General features: G+C 44.0%; 2 protein-coding genes across 2 annotated transcripts; one reads left to right on the top strand and one right to left on the bottom strand.

Moving 5' to 3' along the window:
- Positions 1 to 237: 237 nt before the first annotated feature.
- On the bottom strand, positions 238 to 2293 carry LOC127775841 (50S ribosomal protein L35, chloroplastic). The gene is made up of 3 exons (XM_052302147.1): positions 1971 to 2293; positions 1771 to 1887; positions 238 to 495 (listed from the first exon to the last, which is right to left on the bottom strand). Exons 1-3 carry the CDS (start codon positions 2214 to 2216, stop codon positions 418 to 420), a joined length of 441 nt encoding a protein of 146 aa, XP_052158107.1. The 5' UTR covers positions 2217 to 2293; the 3' UTR covers positions 238 to 417.
- A 3265-nt stretch (positions 2294 to 5558) lies between these two features.
- On the top strand, positions 5559 to 9545 carry LOC127777657 (homogentisate geranylgeranyltransferase, chloroplastic). Its single transcript, XM_052304267.1, has 14 exons — positions 5559 to 5870; positions 5983 to 6039; positions 6900 to 6942; positions 7036 to 7219; positions 7301 to 7384; positions 7534 to 7608; positions 7696 to 7779; positions 7884 to 7973; positions 8075 to 8176; positions 8256 to 8351; positions 8473 to 8544; positions 8646 to 8741; positions 8853 to 8957; positions 9054 to 9545. Exons 1-14 carry the CDS (start codon positions 5792 to 5794, stop codon positions 9093 to 9095), a joined length of 1209 nt encoding a protein of 402 aa, XP_052160227.1. The 5' UTR covers positions 5559 to 5791; the 3' UTR covers positions 9096 to 9545.
- Positions 9546 to 10347: the final 802 nt, after the last annotated feature.

The raw sequence follows: 10347 nt of genomic DNA, 5'->3' as shown, positions 1-10347 counted from the left end.
AAAAAATGCTTAGATGTCCATTTAGGTGAGTTCGCAGTTTCACACAGAAGAGCTCAAATAAACGACTTTTTTCACTTCTTAAGTCTGCACATATTACTTAATGCAAATTAAATCAGATGCTATTAGTCACAGGTATAATGGGAGACGCCTTGCATAGTCAACCACTCATGTTCTTACTCCTTAATAGTTGCTTTCATTATCAGTTGGAATTTTCTTTGTCAAAAGGGGAAAAAGGACTTGTAAATAACTAGCTCGTGCAAGTGCAACTCATTTTTGAACATGTTGGCATGAATAATTGTTTGTGCTTGCTTGGTATGACTTGGGACCTTGATATTCAGAAAAGAAATACAAAGAAGATACACAAAATTACAATTTGATGAAACGAAACAGAAGCATGTTTGCAAGACCTAGGAGATCTCATTCTGCATTCCTGTTCACTTTGAGGTAGGGCAGTGCGCCCGTCACGTTGTTGTAGTCGCTCTTGTTAACTTGGATCTGCGAGAAAGATAACAATGTTCTCTTAGAGGGCGGTACACAATGACAAGTTTTAGACTTCCAGTGAAGTTGTCCTTGATTTGTGATGACACTTTTAGGACTTCAGAAGCTACTAAAATAGACTACACCCCCAGCAAATCATTGTTATTTTCTTATTGTAATAATGTTTCTTTTCAGCCGCTTAATTACCAAACATTGGTGATACAAGTAGAACAGATGTTGGGCCTACAAGAAAGCTTCCTATCTCAAATTTAGTGTAGGGTGTGCTTTACTTTAAGGATCTGAGAGGTAAGAAATGGGAAAACTGAACTTCAGGGGGGAAAGACCAAACCTCTATAAAATAATATGGAGACTCAGTTACAGAAGAAGTGTACAAAAATAGTGGACTTCATTTCGACAAAACACTCCAATGCAAAATGTGTATGATGCATTTGCACATTATTATTAGAACAGAAAAATGTAAAGGACACATACCAATCATGGATTGATATCAAGGGGAGATTGGGATAGATGAGCAATTAAATTATCGATTGCTGGTATGTACTTTTGCGTGTGCACAATAATTATAACACTCAGCCTACTGAGCTTCTAATATTACAACAAAGTTTATGGCTGTTAATTATGTTGTCAGATCCCCAATAATCAAATGGATAAGACATTCGACAATCTTTTTAACTTCCCAAAAAATACTCAAAGAGCATGGCATATTATTATTCAGCAATTTAAAAATATGCTAATATTAAGTAGGACTTAGCACAATAGCACATAGACATAAAGAAGTGGCTTCTAAAAATATTTTTTGTTGTAAGAACTAATAGTGGACCATGAACTCTGAAAAAAAATGAGTGAAATTACTAATTAGTTATCGCGAACAGAAGAGCTGAACACATCAAAGTTTAGAAAGAAGCTACAAATGCCACTCATTTGATTCCCATACAATCTAGAATGCACAGATATGTGACCCACAATCAGATTCAGACACATAGGTACTAGGAGACAGCTATGCATATTGCCCCGAAATTCACAAATAGAACATCCCAAATTCGGCGCATTCCATAGCACCATGAGCTGAACCACACTCACTCAGTCACTCTCAGTCTCACTTAGCAATTTAGCATTCCACAGCTCACATTGCAATCCAAACCAAAATTAAGCATAGGAACACCAGCAAATTCCATGGCTAGATAAGCTGGACAACTAGTAGACCAGAATTTGTGCTGCACTGTATCTGGATTGCAGGGTGGTGGGGGGAGAAGAGAAGAAGAAGAAGCATACCATCTTGGATAGCCTCTTCCTGCGCTTGGTGTTCTTCTTGCTGAGAAGGTGCTGCTTCCCGGCGCGCCGCCGCACGATCTTCCCCCTCCCCGTCACCCGGAAACGCTTCGCCGACGCCTGAAAAAAAATTCCCACAGAAATCAATCAGCCCCAGCAGCAGCAATCCACACCAGAACAGCACCAACCAAGCCGCGCCGTACCTTGTGGGTCTTCATCTTGTACCCCTTCCCCGCCGCGACGACGGCGGAGGCGGACGACGGCCTGCGACGGAGCGGCGACGCCGCCGCCGCCGACGCGGGGGAGACCGCGACGGCCGCCAGCGGCGCGCCGAAGAACGACTTGGCGGGGAACGCGAGGGCGCCGGGGTGGAGCTTCCTGGGGGCGCCCCCCTGCTGCTGCAGCAGAGGCGGGAGCGCGACGCGCGCGAGGGAGAGGGACATGGCCATGGCTCTGGCTCGAGGGCACTTTGCTCACTTTGCTCACGCTTCGGCTTTGCGGTGGATTGGATGGGCGAGCGCGAGCCGCGAGCGGATGGAGAGGATAGCGTCGCCACTGCCCACTGGGGGGGTAGCGCGCGAGGTGGGCCGTGTAGGCTGTGGGCCGCGCGCGCTACGGGAGAAAAAGGAATAAGTTCATCTGGTGTCCCTTAACTTGTCGACGAATCCGATTTTCATCCTTCAACTGAAAAACCATATCCAATGCGCCCCTCAATTGTCAAAACCGGTGGTTTGGATGGTGGTTTTAGCTTACGTGGCTTATTTGACTCATTCTTCATATAACGTGGCATTTACGTGGCAATTTGATCCGAAAAAAAAACCTATAAAACCCACATGTCAGCTTCACACCCACAATAATAAAAAAAAATAGTAGGGCGGAGAAACGGACGGCTTGAAGACGCAGCCTCCTCCCCCCATGGGCCTACTACAGGCGTCCGCCACCCCTCTCCTCGTCGCCCGCCACGCCTGCCTCCACCGCCTCCGGATGTTCCTGCCGTCGCCGCCGCTTCCCCCTCGCCTCGACCTCCGGTGGCCGTTCCCCAGCACCGCTTTTTGCCCCCGCGCCTTCCTCAGAAACGGTTGCCGCTCTTGCCTTCGCCGGGCCCCCGTCCTCCTCAGTGACACGCGGCCACCTTCCCGTCTCCGTTGCTTCCTCCAACACACGCGCCACGTGACTGCAAGGGTATCGCCCATGAGCTGCACGTCGGCAGCAGCTTAGAGCCATTCCCTAGCCATGTAGCTGCATCCATGGCGCTGACAGTCTGGTCCCGCATGTGGCTCCTCTTGCTCAGATGCACCTGCGACCAGCGGCAGAGGAAGCAGGCACGGTGGCTGTCGGCGGTAAGCCCATGGGGACGGGAGTGGAGGAGGTCGCGCCTCCACGCCGTCCGCATCTCCGTCGGTGAGAGGAGGGAGGAGAGGGGAGAGAGGTGAAGATAGGTGAGATGGGGGAGAGAGGAGGTCAGGAGGAAGAAGAGGAGGGGATTGAGAATGACAGGCAGGGCCCACGTGGGCCCCACCATTTTTTATTATTGTGTATGTGAAGCTAACATGTGGGTCCCACGGGTTTTACTATTTTTCGGATCAAATTGCCACGTAAGGGCCACGTCAATGCCGCGTTAGATGAAGACTGAGTCAAATTAACCACGTAGCCACCACGTCAGCTAAAACCGTTGTCCAAACCTCCTTATGACCTATATTGCACCGGTTTTGCTAATTAAGGGACCTATTATATCTAATTTTCTGGTTAAAAGACGAAAACCGGATTCGTCGACAAGTTAAGGGACCTCAGATGAACTTATTCCGGGAGAAAACGAGAAAGGAATAAGTCCACATATCGCCTCTCAGTTTTCGTGGAGTTTAATTGACATCCCTAAACCGTAATACCAAAAATCTTCACCCCTTATACAGACGAAACCGGCCAAGCCAAGTTCCATGACAGTACGGATGGTTGGTTTTGGCCTGACGTCATATCTTAGTCAGCATAAAGAAAATTAAAAAACATGTGGTCCACATGTAAGTGGACTTCCTCCTCTCCTCAACTATCCCCTCTCTTCCCCATCTCTCCACCTCTCCCCTCTCTTTCCCAGGAGCTCAATGGAGGAGAGAGTGGCAGCGACTGGCAAGCCCGTCCGCGAGAGACAGCGCGGCGGGGGGAGGTCGGTGATGAGAGGGCTCTTGTGGTCCATGGCAGCAAAAGGAGAAGAGGAGGGAGATGAGGGAGTCGGCAAGCTCTAGCTCACCGACAGTCCATGGGGAAGGTGGCGGTGAGCAGTCGAAGAGGATGGATGGCAATGGTAGTTTGCGATGACGGAGGAGAGGACCCGATGCCCCGGTAGCTCCGTCTCGGGTGCTCCTGTACGTGGTCCTGTGACACTAGGGATGGGCTCTTCCCTACCGCTAGGGGTGGGGCTTACCGCCGCTGCCTGATCATGTCGAGAGTGAGAGGAGGAGCCGCTAGGTTGGGAAAGGGATGCCACGGTGGTGGCGATGGAAATCAAGCTCAAGCGGTGGTGTCGTTGCCATGTCCTAGTTCCAGCCCCAAGCCACTCACGCTGCCCGACTCGCTAGGTAACTCCTATCCCGCCTCCTGCGGCAGGAAGCGCTCCACATCGAGTCAGCAGCGGTAGCTCAGCCCGATTCCTTTTTGTCGCTTCTCGCCTACCCGACAGCTCGACGGAGGCGGTGAGCTGATGAGGTTGAAGGTGAAAGGGGAAGAGCCAACCTGGATGACGAGCTCCTCCTCCTATTCGGAAACCGAGGAAGTCCCTGCTCCATACGGATGTTTCTACTCCGGTTTGGCCTCTGTCACCACCATGGCAGGCCCATCGCCGCACTAGACCTCCTCGCCTTGAGCTGCTTCCTCATCACCACTCCTGGTTAGCCCCCACTTCTCAATCACCGCTCTCTAGCAACGTGCTCGATGCATCAAGCTCCAAGAACCAAAGGGAGATGGAGAGAAAATGGAGATGAGGGAGGGAGAAAATGGGAGGAGAGCGAGCGAGGATTATATGTGGGGCTCACTTTTATTTTTTTTCACGTATACGTCTAGTCAGCACGGGTGGACCGGGTCAACTTGTTATGTCAATGAAACCAACCATCTATACTGGCGGATGATCTTAATTAATCCGGTTTTGCAAGTTGGGGTTGAAGATTTCTAGTATTGCAGTCTAAGGATGCCGTTTAAACTCGACGTGAAGGTGAACTTATTCCAAACGAGAACCAAAATTGCTAAAAAAAACTGTCGCAAGTTTTAGAGGAAAAAACTTTCAAGTGTAACTATAGTATAGTTGTAGTGTAACTATAATATAAATTCACTATAGTTACATTGTACTCCCTCCGTCCCATAAAAAAAATCTAGGACTGGATGTGACATATTTTAGCACTACGATATGTCACATCCGGTAGTAGGTTGGTTTTTTATGGGACGGATGGAGTAATTTATAACTACAATATAACTGTAACTACATTGTAATCTCTATATAAGTTAGATATAAAGTTGCGTATATTATTTTAATACTTATACACAAGTTAATATTATAGTTACAGTGGAATTATATTATAATTGTAGTATAGTTAGATTTGAAAGTTTTTCCTAAATAACTTGCGGCGGTTTTTTAGACGCGCGTTTTCGCGGCCCAATGGGCTGACTGCCCGGCTAACTCCCGTGGACCATGGCCTGGTTTCCAACGCGTGAGTTGTAGTGCAGCACAGGCAGGCGGCGTGGGATAGCTGCCTGCCTGCGTCGTCATCACTGCTGGCTGATGCGCAGTGCGGCTAGCATAGCTGGTTCGGTTACATGCACGCCATGCATGCGTGCATTAATCAGCAGCAGCAAAGCTTGCGTCCCCCAACTCATCGATCCCCACTCCACACATCTCCCTTCCATCGATCGATCGATCAGCTAATCCCTCGCATAAATCCTCGATCCGGCCGGCCGGCGGCTTAATTCCTAGGTTTTCCTCCTCTTCAGTTCTTCCTCATCTAGTCCGTCCGTCCGTTGTCTTCTTCCAAGATCCCAGACGATGCAAGCCTCATCGGCGGCGGCGGCGTGCTCGGCTATCAAGCCGGCGGCGCATCAGCACACCGTGCAAGTCCAGGAAGGTAACCGGCCGCCGCCAGCTGACACACAACTCTTTTATACTGTCTTTTGTTAGTCTTGTTCTTTGATTACTTCGGTTTGATTTGAGGATTTTCTTTAACTTGGGTGCTGCAGATAAGAGGGGATTGGAATTCAGGGCTCGGTTTGGAACGAGGAAACTGTCCTGGGGAGGTATACAGAGATTCGTGTTTTCGTTCTATATTTAGTATGTTTTTTCAATAAAAATCAACATTCCAGGCATCCGGGTTGGGTTGTTCGTAGATCAAATCCAGCTAGCCTAGATGCACCACAAATAGAAGAAGATGGGGGATAAAGCATAAAACCTTAAAACATTTGAACTGCATGCGCATGATAATTGCAGGATCAAACATGTATTCAAGTTTTTCACTATGAAGAAAAAGATTGTACATTTGGGTTCCTAGTTCTCCGGAAGAGTTTCAGGATCTTGCGATCCTTTTAATTGTATAGGGCAGATCTAGCATGGAGGCGGTAGAGTCTCGAGCCTCCACTACTTACGTGAGGACCATGGGAGCCCCTGCGAAGCCCCCACTAAAATTATTGGGTTTGTTGGAACCATGACACCCTATATTTGCAAAATTTGAGATATGCCACCCGTATCTCAATGACATGTAAGACCCACATGAGTCAATGACATGTGGGTCAGAGTGACATATCACAAATTTTGTAAAATTTGTGTGGCATGGTTCAAATTGTCCCAAAATTTGCAAATATAGGGCATTACTGATTAATATGTCCTCAATTTTTCAGCCACTAAGTTTTAGAAGAATTCGAAGGTGCATATTTCTGAAATGAAGTTTATCCTAATTAACAAATTCATAGTTGTGTCCTTTTCAGTAACTGTATTTTTTTCCCTCTTCTTTTAGGAGAAATAAAATACCTTGTTGATAAAATGGATGAATAATTTAGAGATGTTAGTGTGCACTTTCCCCCATGAAACATAAGTTGTTAAAATATAATTTTGTCCAAAGTGACTAATGTACTAAACACTTGTCCTCAATTACACATTACAGGTAAATTGTCGGTGGAAAATTCTTCCCTACACCAGTGTCAAAGGCAAGCACTCTCGTAAATCTGGGGTTAATATTTTCGAAAGCCCACTATGACAACTTCACAAGTAAAACTAAGTGCAATTTTAAATGCTACCAGTCTCACAAGAAGCATAAGGAGGCAAAAAAGACAACATTCTCCAGTCCTCCAAGTGAGATGCTATGCCATTGCTGGTGATCAGCACGAATCCATCGCCACTGAGTTTGAAGAAATTTGCAAAGAAGTTCCCCAGAAACTGGGAGCTTTTTATCGGTTTTGCCGACCCCACACAATTTTTGGCACTGTGAGTTTCATTCAATTTTGTATGGCAGTTTCGGATGCATGTTGCCTAGCTACTGCTTATTGTTCTTGGATTGTTTGTCAGATAATAGGAATCACTTCAGTTTCTCTCCTGCCAATGAGAAGCCTAGATGATTTTACTATGAAAGCATTATGGGGATTTCTTGAGGTATCATACATAAATTTTGTAATGAATGCTGTGCTCAAGAGATGTTTTAAATTAAATTCCTGATGAACCCTGTGCTCAACAGATGCTTAAAGTTATCTTCTTAATGGTCTATAGATATACAACAGCCATTTATTTTTCCTTATGTGCAGGCTTTATCCTCCGCTTTATGTATGAATATCTATGTTGTAGGCCTGAATCAACTATATGACATCCAGATTGATAAGGTGATTTTTTACTTGCTGTTTGAAAATATTTTCTTCTATCATGTGATATGTAGTATCATTGTGATTAAATCATACTTCTTTTTGGAGGTCAATAAGCCCAGCCTTCCGTTGGCGTCAGGAGAATTTTCAGTGGCAACTGGAGCAGTGTTAGTACTCACGTCCTTGATCATGGTATATTAGGTTCAACGCCAAGAATAAAGAATCAATTATTCTAGTTTGAATAAAACAGGTTTTATGTCAATACACCTTCCTCACATTTTGTTTCCTTTTGCTAGAGCATTGCCATTGGAATCAGATCCAAATCAGCTCCTTTGTTATGTGCTTTGTTTATCAGTTTCTTTCTTGGAAGTGCATACTCTGTTGATGTAAGTAGTTTTTACCGAGCTTTGTAAGTACAAATGGTGTTCCATGATCCCATCTAACATATAATACTTGTATTTTCAATCCATCATACTCTTTTTTTCAGGCTCCGTTACTCCGGTGGAAAAGGAACGCGTTTCTCGCTGCATCTTGTATACTATTTGTAAGAGCTGTCTTAGTTCAGCTAGCTTTCTTTGCACATATGCAGGTAGTACAAAACATTGTTTACATCTCAAGTTCAAATTCCTTATTTCCCTTTGGTTAGTATTGAATTCTTCTTGTAACAGCAACATGTTCTGAAGAGGCCCTTGGCACCAACAAAGTCGGTGGTTTTCGCAACATTATTCATGTGTTGCTTTTCTTCAGTTATAGCTTTATTCAAGGTAAATGCCCAATTATGTTGACTATATGTTCACGTGAGATCACAATGGCTTTTCTTCAGTCATAGCCTTATTTCATCCATCTCTTCAAATATCATCACTGGGACCTTTTCTGAATTTTCAGGATATTCCAGATATTGATGGTGACAGACATTTTGGCGTCGAATCCCTGAGCGTACGTTTGGGTCCAGAAAGAGTAAGAACATATCCAATTCTACCACTGGAAAACAAAATAATGGTTCTACATGTCATTCCAGATTTAAAAATGGTGTAAAATCCTATTTTTATCTGATTTAGGTGTATTGGCTCTGCATAAACATACTATTAACAGCATATGGGGCTGCCATTTTGGCTGGAGCATCATCTACAAATCTATGTCAAATGATTATCACCGTGAGTGAATTCTTCACTTCTGAAAAGAAGAAGAAAAATTGTTCATTTCAAAAAAAAATTTCCCCAGTTTGAAAGTTGAGAAGTCCTTTTGCTGTTGCATTGATAATCCAGGTTTTCGGCCATGGCCTGCTTGCCTTTGCACTTTGGCAGAGAGCACAGCACTGTGACGTTGAAAACAAGGCGTGGATCACATCATTTTACATGTTCATTTGGAAGGTGATTAATGATAGTGTTCTAGTTTATACGATGAATTTTGTTAACCAATTAAACATTGGTAATGTTAATCATTTGCATTGTTTGTATTCCTTGCAGTTGTTCTACGCTGAGTATTTCCTTATACCATTTGTGCAGTGAGCACTATATACACAAGGGCAAGAAATTTTTGACCATGCACATGAGCAATTATATGAAACTTGCTACTGTGATGGCAGTCTGTATCCAATGCTTTGGAGTGTGCTGCAATATATGCAAATGTGGATAAAGGCAATTAGGAGCATACAGTTTAGAGCATATACTGTACCTATGTAGCTGCTGACCTTTGAGTAACTGTTGTTTGGAGAAGCCATCTCGTATCATTGGGTTTTTTTTCTTTGTTGGGCTATCTGGCTGGTGAGCTGCATGTCAAAGAGGAAGAAATACTGACGGTGGGTGATTTGAAATGCTTCCCAGTATTCATGTGTCAAAAGATATCACAATGGCAAATTGTCAAGCCTGAGGGAGGTGGCTCAAGAGATACTACTCCATCCCAAAATATAGGGTGTGTTTAGTTCACGCTAAAATTGAAAATTTGATTGAAATTGGAATGATGTGATGAAAAAGTTAGAAGTTTATGTGTGTAGGAAAGTTTTGATGTGATGAAAAAGTTGGAAGTTTGAAGAAAAAGTTGGGAATTAAACCAGGCCATACTTTTGTAGTTTTTTAACAAATATTAAGGAAAGTGGTAATGGGGGAATTTTGAACATTTCATTGCTACAAACTTAAAATTTAAGTGTTAGAAATAGCTATATTTTGGAGAGGATGGAGTAGTACTTATTAGTGGATATGTGCAAATTGGAATTAGCATCTCGAATTGATCATAAGTTGGATGACTTTTTCAACTATTTGGTGTAAAAAATTTGAAGGGAAAAGTTTTGTTGGTTTTAACTCGGAAACAGTAAGTGACTTGAAAAACAAAACTACTAGAAAGATGTAACCAATCAAGTTCTTTCATTTGAATCTAAGGCCGTGTTTAGTTCCAAAACAATTCTTCAAACTTCCAACTTTTTCATCACATCAAAACTTTTCTACACACAAACTTCCAATTTTTTCATCACATCATTCCAATTTCAACTAAACTTCTAATTTTAGTGTGAACTAAACACAGCCTAAGAAATAAGGGTGCGCTAGTTCCAGTGGGCACCTGCTCCCGCCACCTCGTTTTTCACGCGCACGTTTCCCAAGCTGTTAAATGGTGTGTTTTTTGTAAAATTTTTATAAATAAAAGTTGCTTAAAAAATTCATATTGATCCATTTTTCGAAAAAAATAGCTAATACTTAATTAATTACGCGCTAATGGCCTGCTCCGTTTTCCATGCCGGAGGGATTATTCCCCGTCCCTCACTCTCGA

This window comes from Oryza glaberrima, chromosome 6 (genome assembly GCF_000147395.1).
Source record: "Oryza glaberrima chromosome 6, OglaRS2, whole genome shotgun sequence".
In the NCBI taxonomy this organism is placed as follows: Eukaryota; Viridiplantae; Streptophyta; class Magnoliopsida; order Poales; family Poaceae; genus Oryza; species Oryza glaberrima.
This window is presented reverse-complemented; position numbering and strand designations above follow the sequence as displayed.

Coding starts and splice junctions, on each gene's coding strand:
- LOC127775841 (XM_052302147.1), bottom strand. CDS start 2,216: ATGGCCATGTCCCTCTCCCTCGCGCGCGTCGCGCTCCCGCCTCTGCTG. Junction 1,888..1,970: donor ACAAGATGAAGACCCACAAG/GTACGGCGCGGC, acceptor ATTTTTTTTCAG/GCGTCGGCGAAGCGTTTCCG. Junction 496..1,770: donor GGAAGAGGCTATCCAAGATG/GTATGCTTCTTC, acceptor TCTTTCTCGCAG/ATCCAAGTTAACAAGAGCGA.
- LOC127777657 (XM_052304267.1), top strand. CDS start 5,792: ATGCAAGCCTCATCGGCGGCGGCGGCGTGCTCGGCTATCAAGCCGGCG. Junction 7,220..7,300: donor CCCACACAATTTTTGGCACT/GTGAGTTTCATT, acceptor ATTGTTTGTCAG/ATAATAGGAATCACTTCAGT. Junction 7,385..7,533: donor CATTATGGGGATTTCTTGAG/GTATCATACATA, acceptor CCTTATGTGCAG/GCTTTATCCTCCGCTTTATG.